A 13,617-nucleotide genomic window follows, 5' to 3' on the forward strand; every position below is an offset into this window, starting at 1 on the left:
TACATCTTCAACATAGCTTTTTTGGGAGACATGATTCAACCCGTAATATCAGTTAATGGGCATTTATTTAGGTTGCCTCCATTTTTGGCTGTAAGTAGTAATGCTTCTAAGAACATTGGCATGCAAGTCTTTGTGTAGAAATGTCTTTCATTTCTCATTTTCCCTGTGATTTTTATGTGGATGACTTTTCCCTTGCTACATGTCTCAGCTCAAATGGTGTCCCTTCAGAGAAGTGTTTTTTTATCACACTATCTCAAACAAGTCCCTATGTTATTCTTTATCAACATCTTATTTCTTCCATGTTAATTACATAATTCATAATCGTCTTCTTTATTCATGACTCCAGTATCTGTCATTTCATCCCGATTGTAAAATGCATGAGATTAAGTAATGTGTCTGCCTTTTTTCGCATGTACCTCTAGCTTCTATCATTGTTTCTTCACTTAATAGGTACTAAAAAACTACTTCCATATAACTAATGTCATTTTACACATAAAATTCTGGGCCACTCTCAAACAGCATTATTGTTTTCTATCATCTTTATAGCTATTTATAAATGTTATCTTTTTCTTTGTGCTTTCATTTCCTGGAGGAATGGAAATACTTCTGATTTTTTTTCTGCAGCCCTCACAAATCCTAGCTCAGTACCAGGCATATGGAAAAAAAAAAAAAAACAAGTGATCAGTAGAAATTTGTGGAAGGGAGGGAAAAGATGGAGGAATAGAGGCCTGATACTATGACACACAGTAGCCTTTAAGTAAAATGTACCCTTGTTCCCAGGCATGGAAGTCTTTTCTAAAGTATCATCACCAAGGTTCCCTATATCAGTTCACTCAATTATAGTAGATTTTTTTCTAACATGAGCTCTAGGTTGTTTAGGTGGTTATATGGATGATTTCTGGGTTAATACACACTGATCTATATTTATAACTTTAGAAATTAAAGTAACAGAGTTAGTAATAATACAGATTGATCTGGATTTATAGCAGTAGTTATAGGACATAAAGACATGGATCAGAGATGGGATGGCATGGTTTTCATGATGTTTAAAGAATTATCATTATATATAAAGATTGTCCTAGCATTATAGTCTTAAAAAATGAAGGAAGCAATTTTCTCCAACTATATTATCAACATTTTTTGGGGGGCACCTGTGAACTGTTCCATTTAATTTGGTTACATCTGGCCTAAGCTATATTTTTATTTGACTATTTATTTCATTTTAACTATTTTGGCCTTTACTTTCTACATTTAATTCAAAAAGCTATTGCTGCTTTTATTTTTTATGAAACAAAAATCCTTTTAAAACATGAGTACATTTTTCAAGTCATTCCTTTGACCACCTGTACACTTTTGAACTTAATTGGTCTACAGCTGCTCTGCTGATTTACAGAATGATTAGGCAGAAAGAGAAAGGCTACTGATGGAATTGCTCCAGATCCTTTTTCCATCTTCAAACTATTTAAAAGGTGGGAAGACATAAAGGCCTAGTTGTGTCCACACAACCAAGGTAAGTAGAAATAAAGAGTGCAGATCATATAGTCAGAATCAACTAGGATATATGATCTCAGTAATATTCCCTTTCTCTTGCATAATTTCATTCATTCATGATACAAATGGTCTACAGAGACAGCTTTTACTTTCAATTTTAGAGACAGTTACACCTACAATTTTAAATGTAAAGAAAAATAGAAGTCTCATTTCATGAGAATGTTTGTCAATGTTTTCCATTCTGGAGTAAGAGACCCATGATAACAATAGTGAAAGGTCAGTACTTGAAATTCTACACATTAGAATCCTCAGGAGTCAAAGGCTTAGCTATCTTTTTTTTCCGATGGAGTAATTCAGTAAATATTCATGTAACATCAACCCTAAGACATGCACTGTGCCTAGCAATGGGAACACAGTGTGGATAACACACACCTGTTTGTTACCATTATGACCCCCATACGTGACTCTTTTTCAGGACTTTCATGGTGGCATATGTAGGTAATGATTATTTACCGAATAACCCAAAGAGCTGACTTTCTGAAGAAGACATAATTAGAAATTCCTAGGTTTTGTTTTGTTTTGTTTTGTTTTTTCCTAAACCAGTGGTTCTCAAACTTAGAATCACCTGGAGGGCTTACGTTTCTGATTTAAGAAGTTGAGATAGAGTCTGAGAATGTGCATTTCTAGCAATTTCCCACGTGATGTTGAAGCTTCTGGTCCAGGGAGTACACTTTAAGAATTTCTGTAGTAACCATGACATGTCAAGCCAAAGCAAAAAGTACAACACAGTAATACATATATGCATTGGGAGAGTAGGAGTAATGGAATTTTACTGGGGATGATGCCTGTCAAGATCCTGGACCCTGGATATGACCTTGTGGCAATGACTGCTCCCCTTTTGAAACCTAAAAAAATCATTAACGGGATGCCGATGTTTTTAAGAACATAGAATTTAACAAAATAACTGGCAAATTACAGAATATGAAAGAGAAATCAGTCGCACACTCTGCTTGTTTAACTACAATTTGCAGAGTGCTGTGTTGGCAGAAAGAGGCCACTTTTCGGAGTTGAGTGCCGTGACATTTTGCCAACACCTGCCTTAGCTGGAATCTGTGCTTGCTAAATTAAACCACAGAAGGGACTTTTACCCACTTCCACAGAATGGGATTTTCTACTAAAAAAATTGCAAAAATCATCTTATGAAATGTTCCCACATTGACTTTCTTGTGGACTAAGTCATATGATGTGTAGTTCATTAAGCTAAAAATATTTGGAAATACCTCATTAGTCCTACAAATCCCTTTGGCTGAGTTTACACTTTGTTCTTTTAAAAAAGACTTATTTTACTCTCGTTTGAAGGAGACGTTGTGAGGTCTATGGGACCATCCAAAGAATCCTTTCTACCACTATCCACCCTCCAAAAGGTGAATTCCCATTGAGTTTGAGGCCACAACTATCAAAACGATGACCCTTGCCCCCCAGTGCTGGAGAGGAGTAAGAAAGCTGAAGGTTGTATATCATCTCTTAAATGCAGGGTTTTAGGGTATCCTCAGAAATCTGTAGGATGTGAAAATAAACATGTTTTAACTTTAAATCTGAAATCTTTCCTTCCTTCTCAATAACTAAAGTGCAGAGTTAATTGAGTTATTCCAGAATGCTATCTCCTATAAAGGCAGAGTGAATGTATCCATGCTTGACTATAATAGTCCTAGTTTACCTGACATGCTGAAGTAATTGGCTAATTATTGGTTAATTATGAGATCATCTACTTTTAGGTGAAAGAAAGCCAGCTTTCATCTTCCTTTGAGTAAGTACTTCTATGGTCAGTCTACTAAAAAGTTCTTCATATTGCCTTAATATATATTAATTAATTACATATTATATATAATTATATACTAATTAATTATACTATAAATATATAAATAATTATAATCATTATATATTACATATGCTATATAATAAATATAAATAATTATAATGGAAATATAATTAATATATAATTATATATTAATTAATTAATAATATACTCTCTCTCCCTCTAATTTGTACATGTTGGTCCTAGTTCAAGTCTGTAGAGCAACCACAAATCAAGTCTTTTGATGGATAGTCTTCACATATTTAAAGATATTATCATGTTGTCAGAGACTGGTAAAGTTTGACTGTAAAGTGACAGAGAACAAGGATTTTATTAAGGTTTTGTGAGCTATGCAGTCTCTGTTAACTCTGCCATTATAGCTGAAGAGCATCCACAAACAATACATAAACAAAAGGATAGGGCTAGTTTCCAATAAAATTTTATTTACAAAAACAGTGGTGGGCTATATGGCCCATGAGTCTTAGCTGGCTGACCCCTGCCTGGCTTAGAGGAAATGAGAAAAATAGCAAAGTTTGAGAGGGTTGATAAAAATCAACAACTATTAGAGCTAACAAGAGATTTCAGCAAGCTTGCCAAATGTAGACTCACACAAAAAAATAGCATTTCTGTACATCAGCAATAACTAACTAGAGAATGTGATTAAAAATAAGAAACCATTTGCAATAGCAACAAAAATTACAGAGAATTTAGTAATTAACTAAGAATACCCAACATTTCTATGGAGAAAATGTTGAACTTTTTTTTTTTTTTTTTTAACACAGAAACAGGCCACAGGCCATACTGGCCTGCAGGAGGGAGTCTAATGATTCCTCCTTTAAACAAATACTGGAAGGCCTGGGATTCTTTTCGTTCCTCAACTCTTTTTTTTTTTTTTTTTTTAAATTTTAAAGATTTTATTTATTTATTTGTCAGAGAGAGAGAGAGCAAGCACAGGCAGACAGAGAGGCAGGCAAAGGCAGAGGGAGAAGCAGGCTCCCTGCCGAGCAAGGAGCCCGATGTGGGACTCGATCCCAGGACGCCGGGATCATGACCTGAGCCCAAGGCAGCTGCTTAACCAACTGAGCCACCCAGGCGTCCGGTTTGTTCCTCAACTCTTTTTTTTTTTTTTAATTTTTTTTTAAGATTTTTTATTTATTTATTTGACAGAGAGAAATCACAAGTAGGCAGAGAGGCAGGCAGAGAGAGAGAGAGAGAGGGAAGCAGGCTCCCTGCTGAGCAGAGAGCCCGATGCGGGACTCGATCCCAGGACCCTGAGATCATGACCTGAGCCGAAGGCAGCGGCTTAACCCACTGAGCCACCCAGGCGCCCTGTTCCTCAACTCTTGATGGAAGCTTGTGCTAATGCTCAACCAGGCCAGAGTTCCTCCCATCCAAGGCACAATTATATGTATAATCTCACTGCATCTTTCACTGCTTCCTGTTGGCTCTTATTACAAAAGAAACTTAAATGAACCTGCTTTCCTTCTTCACTCTCCCCCAATATGGCCCCACTCCTGCCTCAGGCTGCAGTTACGCTTCTCAGATGAACTGTAATCTGTTATACACAGATGTCTGCATTCCTGGTGACAGGTATACAACAGGTACTCAGTGAAAATTTGTTGGTTAAATGCATAATCAAATGAATGTCCCAAGTCTTCTCTATTTTAGGCTAGACACCTCTGCTTCCCTTACTCATTTCAAATCCCTCTGTCTGTACAAGTGTTTTCTGGAACTCAATTCAATGATTGTAACAAGAATGAAATTTCAGACCCTTCATTAATTTGGAATTCTCTAAGACTATAGGTTTTCAGGGGCTGGGATCACATCTTTTTATTTCATAATATACCACACACAACCGGTACTTAACAGATGCTTCCTAACTGACTAGCTAAATGACCATCCAAGACCTTTGGCCCCCAAGGACCTGAAATGGAATGACTGTGCTAGAGGTCTAAAGCTGACTGCCAAGTTTCTAAGCTTGTCAAACCTTCAAAATATCCAGAGCCATTAAGATGCTATTAAATCAGATTAGCAATGGCAGTTTAGCAAAATACCTCACATCCTCTAGTCATTTAGATATTCCCCTCATAAAACACCTTTTACACCCACAGATCCTCAACTGTGATGTTGTTAGAAAATTAAAAACAAGACATGATTGCTGTGACAAAGCCACACAAAAGTTGCAATTACAAGTGAGAGTAAAATAAAGCAAAGTGTTTTGGTATAAACCCTAGATCTTAAACAACATAAAACTGTGTCTAAGTGAAGAATATATTTCTACCCATTGCCAGGCAGAAGTGTCATCCTTGCTAATCTAAATGCTAGGTCATCAATAAAAGGTTGTAGATCAAGTTTACAATAAAAAAAAGATCTTCTTAATGAATGAGTTTGTGATCTGATCCCACGAGGTTAATTAAGTGGCCAACAAATCAAGCTGCTTTGTTTATGAAGACACACAGTGGTTGTTAATACTCACTTGAAGTTCTAATCCAGCTTGGGGCAGTATTAGAAAAGTTTACTATGAACAAGTGACATGTCACAATGGAGGATACACTATATTGCATCACCATTATAGAATATTCTACAATATTCTAGTTTTATCCTTTCCATTTTTTAGTCTTTGGTCTTAAATTTGGAACTTTAAGGGGGATGTAGTATTCTGAGCCACTAATGGTCATAGAGGCAGAGGCTCACAAGTGACCATTTTGATCAGAAGAGTGAATGCACCTGGTCTGGGGCTAGGATTGACTTTTAGCATTGGGAAGATATCCGAGCCAATGACTGGCATCTGTGGATTAGCACCAGATATTACCTGGCCTGTGTGAATATTGGGATTGGAGTAAGGTAGCGTAGAAGAGTTGTGACTAGAATCCTATAGGATAAATAGATTAAAGCTTAGATCTGACTTATTACAAATCACACATTTTAATAGCTAAGAAAACAGAGGACCAAAGAAATGGCATGATTTTTGTCATGTGAGTTAGTGGTAGATCCGAGACTGCAGCCCAGATTTCATGACTTCTTTTCTTCTTGACTTTTTAGTCCTGTCCTGCCTACACTGCATCCCAGGTGAGGCCGTAGCAAAAAAAGACAAAGTTGGTTGGCACCAATCAGGGACATTTTCAACCCTATGTCCAGCACATCTATTTCTGTCCTCCTTGCTCTGAAACTACAGGAGGTTATCAGCTAGTCTCTTGTCCACTGCGTTAAAGCTGACTTCAGGTGAAAATGTTAAATGCCTCAGTGCTTACCATGCTCAGCATTTTCATGGCTACATAAAATTAAGCTGAGAAAAATGAGGGAGAACTTAGAAAAATATCACCAATTATTTGGGTTATATATGAGAACATAAATTTTAAATAACTAAGTTTACATTTTAATTTCCAAAGACAATATATCGAGTGTATATAAACATGTACATTTATACAACATAACCCATATATATATTTATAAATGTGTATATAAGAGAAGGGGAGAAACAGGGAGAGATTTTGAAAGGCAAAGAGAGGATAAACCCCATTCCCCCATTACTTAGTATTTCTTCTATTTAGAGTTCTAGTTGGGGATAATATTAAAAAATATTTAATACCCACTATACAAAGCAAGAAGCCATCAGACAGACAGTGACTGTAAATTGCTTAAAATCTGTCTGGGTTCTAATAAGCAAAACAAAGAACTGCCAAACCAATCCCCAGCCAGTCTCAAGGAAAACAGAGGAAAAAGGCAAAGGTCATATAATAACTCCTGCTCAATTATATACCTGTGTATGTAATGTACATAAAACATCCTCATGGACATGACCTCATTTTCCCAAGATTGTAGTCATCTCTGCTAATTCGTCTCTTCTTTAGCCATTTTAAAGGAGGTCATGGATAGTGATTAAAGACAGAAGAAATAGCCATTACAAATATAATCTAAATCCACGATTTCTCTTGTACTTAATATTCTATGGGTAATCTATTACCTTTGTTTATAGAAATTTAGGGACAATTCTTTGAGATCTGTGTAGGAAGCTCATAACAGAGCAAGCTCATTAACATTAGTAACCAACAGTTGGCTAATATTGATCCAAAGACTACTTTAGTACCTACCATAAAAATAATGATATGCTTTTCTCAAATCTTTTTTCTCCATGGCACCTAAGCAACAGGTACACTTTTCCACAAAAAATTTATATTATTTTTCCAAAGCAGATTTTAAAATATCTAGATAAACTCTGTTATAAAATTCTCTCACATTTGTGTAATAATTCAATTTCATACTTCCTTGAGGTAAATACTACATAGCAATATATAGTTATTTAGAAGAACTAATACAAAGAAATTTAAAAATCATAGCAGAAAAGAAGGCAAATCTGTTCATCTAGAGCCCCAAACAACATTTGTGAAACTCAGTTAAGTAGCATGGGGACGGATCATGGGAGTTTGACCCGATGCTTCCTCACCTTACTCCGCTGGTCTTTAATTCTCTTCTTTCCCAAAGAATAAAGATAAAAAGTTGGGTGATTTCTAAGTTCCTTTTAGGGCCATCTGTAAATAACCCTTTTACCAAATGTTTTCCTAAAAACTCAAAATATCTCTAATCATTGTAGAAAAAAAAAAGACGACAAAGCAAAGAGAAAAAAAAAAAAAAGAATTGAACATTTTACCTCTGAAAGCTAAACCCTTCCAAGTTTAACACTGTTAGCATGCTGGAGAGTGGTATTTCCAGCTGTCTCTGTCATCATCTACATACACTTTACAAAACAAGGATAATACTATCTATTCACTATATAATCTGTTTTTTAAAATATAATTTGTTGAGTATATCTAGGTAAGGAGGTTATTGATGTTGCATTTTATTTTGTCACTCTTTTGTAATTTAACCCAGAAAATAAGCCTCTGAGCTAGCTTCCATCATTCTCACTTGATTGCTGGGAAAACTGGAACGAAATGAGGTTACAGTGATGTCCAAAGTCACACAGCTAATAAGTAGTACAACTGGATTCCACCCTGGGGACCTGGCTCCAGAGTCCTTCAGGCTTACCTCAAACCATCCTGCCCCTCATTTCAGTAACAATCTGAGCCCCAGGAAAGGGTAAGGCATGTAAAGAGTGTGTGGGTGGGAAGGGAACATAAAACACCAAAGTCTTGCCAAACCATGGTGAGCTAGGGGCAAAGGGTCTCTAGGGCCAGTGGGATAAACATGGGACAAATATCACATTTGATGTCTATCAGGACTCCAGTCAACATTCACTGTTCACTCTTTATGACTCACTATAACCTTTTCGGCTGGGAACAATGAATCACAGTCCAGAACTGCTTAGCTGGAACTTCAAGGGAATAACCTGAATATCGAGGACATCTAGTTCTTTAAACTACATCTGCGCTTTGCAGGAAAAATGACCAGCCATGATAATTAGTTCACTTCAGGCAATAGACTCTGTTGCCTTGCTTCTTCACATTTTGGAGACAGAAGGGGGATGTGAAATTCTGAAAGAGCTTCGATTAACAAAATGATTGTACAAATTCTATACAACTTTGTATTTATTAGTTTAATATATAGTCTCTAAATACAAGATCATGCAGAATGATTTTATGGATTTTATTCTCATAGAGTAGGCTTTCACAAGAATGTCATCTTTATTTTGCAATCCCTTCTTGATTTATATTTCCCCTTTTCTCTTACCTCCAGAAAAGAGCTAATTAAATAACCTATTTTGTCCTTAGTAATATAGCTCAAGTATCCATTTTATATACTCCAGCCTAAATGGGAAAGACATATTATGAACTTTCACCATGCAACTCTCATGGAAATTAAGAATAAATGGGCATTAATTGCTGAAGAATGGGATCCTTGTTCTGTTAATTTTGTGATAAAATATTCCAGTAAAAAACATTCGTCATCTCGATGATGATATACTAGACAAGTTAAGATAAATCTAAAAGCTAAGCAAAAGGCAAAGTTGCTGGCAACTTGAGGTGTCCGTGATGATTCTGGAGTTCTTGTGTTCCTGAATTTTTGTTCCTTCTAGCAACTCTGGGCAATGTGTCTCCTGGGCTGTGTCTTAGCACTTCATCAATATTTCATTACATTTGTGACTTGACACACCTGAATGGGTAATAACACCACTGAACAGACATTTTGGCAAAAGTGCATTATAAGCAGAGGTCACAGGGATTTATTTTTAAGTAATTCTGTACACAATGCCAGTGAAGCACACCTTTTGAAAAAGGTTCTTCATCCTTTGGTCTGTGAAGAGATAACATCAATAGCTTTTGGACAAAAATGGTCCTTTGCCTACTATTCTCTTTAAACTGACAAAATTTTCAGTTTTATTTAATATAATTCAGCTTACCCCAACATATTCATTTAACACATGTCATCTGGCAAGCATGGTGCTTCTCCCTGGAACAAAGGTAGATGGACCTATGCTTGATCACATGTAACTGTGGGCAAGGTTGGGGAAGAAGGCAAGCTGATAAGCATGTGAATATATCAGATGAGTATTAGGATAGAGAGATGGGACAAGAAGCATAAAACAAAATAATTCTTTTTGTTGCCAAGAGAGAAGTCATGCTTTTGGCTTTACCAATAATGACTAAAATAATACTTCAGATTTTCCCTTATAAACCTGTTCAGTGAAACCATTTCAGTAAATGGCATTCCCATAAACCCAGTTGTGACATCAGAAACCCATGTGTCATCCCTGACATTCTCTTCTAACACCTCCCACATCCAGTGCCTCAGCAAGTCCTGGCAGTTTTACCTATAGACTGTATCCTCAATCCACCCACTTCTCTATTATCTGCTACTACTCCCTAGTTCAAGCTGCCATCATATCCCAACTGAATTACTTCAATAGTCTTTTAGTTGGATATCTAGTGTCCCCTCTCACTTGTTATAAGTCTGTTTCTACACAGGAACTAAACAAACTTTTAAAAAACACATATCACTCTCTTGAATAAAATCCTCTTGTGGCTTCTCATTGCACTTGAAATAAAATCTGGTCTACATGATCTGGCTACTGATTCCTTTCCAACCTCAACTCAAAACACCCTTCACTCTGCTCACTGTGCTCCAACCATGCCCACAATCTCTTTTGCTACTGAACATGACAAGTGGTCCCCACCCCCCCACCCCCGCCCCCAGGCCTCAGGGCCTTTGCATGTAATGCTACTTCAGCCTGCACTGCTCCTCCCTCTGATCATCACAGGGCTGACTTCTTATCATTCAGGTCTCAGCTCGCAGGTCACCTCCTCAGAAAGACATTCCATGACAATCCTGACTAAAGTAGACATTCACGCCACAGAGCCTCTATTTTAACATACTGGTTTATTTATTACTACCTAGAATAACTAGGCTTTTGTTTTTGTTTATGTTTGTTTTTGCCTGTGTCCTCCTAGAGAATATAAGTGCAATGAGATATTATTCTTGTTCCCTGGTACCAGGGTAGTATCTGTTACACAGTAAGTATTAAATAAATACATGTGAAATGCAGGAAGGAATAAATAAAGGAATGACTGAAATCTACATTATTTGCTAAAAAATTACATAGCATGGTGTATGTGCTCAGACCCTCTTTGCAGAGCTGGTTTGTCTGCAAATGCCCTGTTCTGGGAGGTTCAGATTTACAGCCCCACTTGGGTACTAAGTCTTTTCAGTACAGAAGGGAAGAGGAACACATTTGGAGAGAAATCTGAGTTCCAGGCTTGAATTTGCCAATTTGCCAAGTTTTTCTTTATAAATTCAGGTAAGAGGTGGCAGAGTGTAACAAAATTAAACAGGAAGTGAGGAGTTAAGATATTAGGCTCTGGAATTAATAGGACATGGGAGCCAAGTGTGAATCTTGAAGCCATTAGTTTTTAGCTAACTGTGGGGCTTTGGGATTTGCTGTTTAACATGTCTGAGCCCCAGTTCATTCATCTATAAAAAAAAAATAAATAAAAGAGGAAATTCCTTATATAGTTGCTTAAAGTTTGAATGAAATAATCCTGGTGAAATCCTGAGCACCCAGCAAACAGCAAGCTCCCAGGAGATGCTTGTTGTTAATGTTCTTGTCTGACAGTCTCTTCGTCTGTGTAATGAGTCTAGTGATTCCTGTTCATAATGGAAGGTTCCAATGTATACTCAATGGGAAAGGAATTTAAAAAGAGTAGAAACTTAAACATGTAAACCATGACTGTTTAAATCATTATGCCAGCCATTTTTTTAAAGACTTGAGTATGCCTTTGTTTTCTTTTGCTCAATAAGTATTTATTAAGAAGCATCTATGTTCTCGTTACTGCATGAAGTGCTGGACATATACTAGTGATCAGGGCACTGTGTGTGCTTCTAAACAGCAGGTTTGTAGTGAGGGAGACAGGTATCACACTGGTGATTATGATACAGAATGAAGAGTTCTTAGGAACTTTGACATTACAGACATTGCTGGACTTTATTGAGAAGACACCTGATGCAGCATAGTGCAGATGGGGTCAGGCAGAGAAGACTTCCTGGAGAAAGTGATATACTTGAAGAAAAGGAAAGGGCCAGTACAAGTCAGTCAAATGGAAGGCTGAGATTCAGAGAAGGAAAAGCATTTCAAGAAGAGGGAACAGAATACATATAAATACTCAGAGTGGGGGAAAGGCATAACGGTACTAGAGTTTGATATACTATTCAGTACGATTGTCTTTGAAAAGCACATTGTTATGTCATCTATCTAGATATTTAAGGTGAAATTCATATATTTTCTTGAAATCTTTTTACATGATTGTTGGAAATTAAAACTTATTTCTCAAATAGGCATTGGTATTCCTGTATTTCACAGTGGTGTAAACTATGTCATTAGTATCATTAATCCAGAAGTTATTTGGATAATTTAAAACTTCTTTCCAAACACTGAATACTAAATTACATAGAATTAATTAATGAGCTAGTTGTTCAACCTTCCACTTCATCCGCCTGTGTTCATATATTAAGTGAAAAAGAACAAGAAATATATTTCTTTGTTATTTATACTTACCTAAATCCACATTCCATCCATGTTGAAACTAGCAATTAAACTACTAATTAGTTTTCCAAAATGGATTCATGGGTTTTTTCTTATACAAATGGAGAAAATATAGGTACCAAATGTAAAAAGCATTAAACTTTTCTTAAATTTAATTTAGACAATCAGGGTTAGTGTGCCAATAATGTGACAATTTTCCATATGCAACACGGGACCACAAAAAAAAAAAAAAACCCAGAACAAAATCCCTTAGGAAACTCACCATCATTTCTCAGTATTAGTGGTGTCGGTGGCCCCAGGACCTTGTGGTTTGTCACTGTATTTGTAACCACGCAGGTATAATTCCCAACATCGGACTTTTCTACTTTGGCAATATATAGATTCCCAGTCTCCTGAGAAACGAAGCGGCGATTATCCTGATAGGAAGGGTATTCATTGAAGATCCAAGCATAGCTCAGCTCTGAAAGCAAAGGAATCATCATTACAAATATGTCTTCTGGCATTGGAATGCTACTGTATTCATGAAAGAAATGGTCAAGTTAGAAATTCATACTGTTGCCAATGATCCTTTTTCAGCCTGCTATTACATATAAATAGAAAGTAATCATAATCCCTTAAGCATTTTACCAGTACTCGTAGTGTCAGTCAATAAGATTTTTATTTTGAGAGAACTAAAAGGTATACTGATAGTTGATTAAAAGAAGTCCAACCTCTTTAAGCCAAGGGAATAAGCATTTATAGTTTATTAAGCATGTGCCAAGCACTATGCAATACTTACTGAGCTAATGCTCAAATTACAGACCTAGAGAGCCTATAATTTTGATATCATAAGGCTGGAAGTCACCCTGAAAACTATTTGAATCACTTCTCTCATTTTATAGATAATAATCATTATAGTGCATCATAGTGCCACATACCTACATAACATTTTGTGGTTTTCAATGCATTTTACAGTTTTCTATTAACTGAGAAACTGTGCAACAAAGTAACTAATCCAAACTCTTCACCCTACTTAGGGACAGAATAATTCCTAACTCTCAATTTATTCTTCTCCCAAAGTCTCTTGCTATCAAAGCTAATTCTTACTCTTTCCTTACTTGTGAGGTTGAACTATTTTTCCATTATTTGAGTGAGACGGTGGTTTAATATTGTAGCAAATACTTGGTAAACACACTGACTGACTGGTTGGCTGGTCCCAAACGTAAATGTGTATTTAAAAATATTGGCTGAAAAATTTATCACAGTCTAAGAACAACTTTTTTGCAAATACTTACTCATCCCAGAGTTCCAGTGGGAC

The 13,617-nt window shown here is 36.4% G+C and overlaps 1 protein-coding gene across 7 annotated transcripts in view; it reads right to left on the reverse strand.

Moving 5' to 3' along the window:
* Nucleotides 1-13,617, reverse strand: part of CNTN4 (contactin 4) — a 952,026-nt gene that overhangs the window by 179,621 nt on the left and 758,788 nt on the right. For all 7 annotated transcript variants that reach the window (XM_044253128.1, XM_044253130.1, XM_044253132.1 and 4 more), the window contains one exon: nt 12,583-12,780. In XM_044253128.1, coding sequence (XP_044109063.1) covers nt 12,583-12,780 — 198 coding nt within the window. The remainder of the gene's footprint in view (nt 1-12,582; nt 12,781-13,617) is intronic.

Source organism: Neovison vison, chromosome 6, assembly GCF_020171115.1.
Source record: "Neovison vison isolate M4711 chromosome 6, ASM_NN_V1, whole genome shotgun sequence".
Classification (NCBI taxonomy): Eukaryota; Metazoa; Chordata; class Mammalia; order Carnivora; family Mustelidae; genus Neogale; species Neogale vison.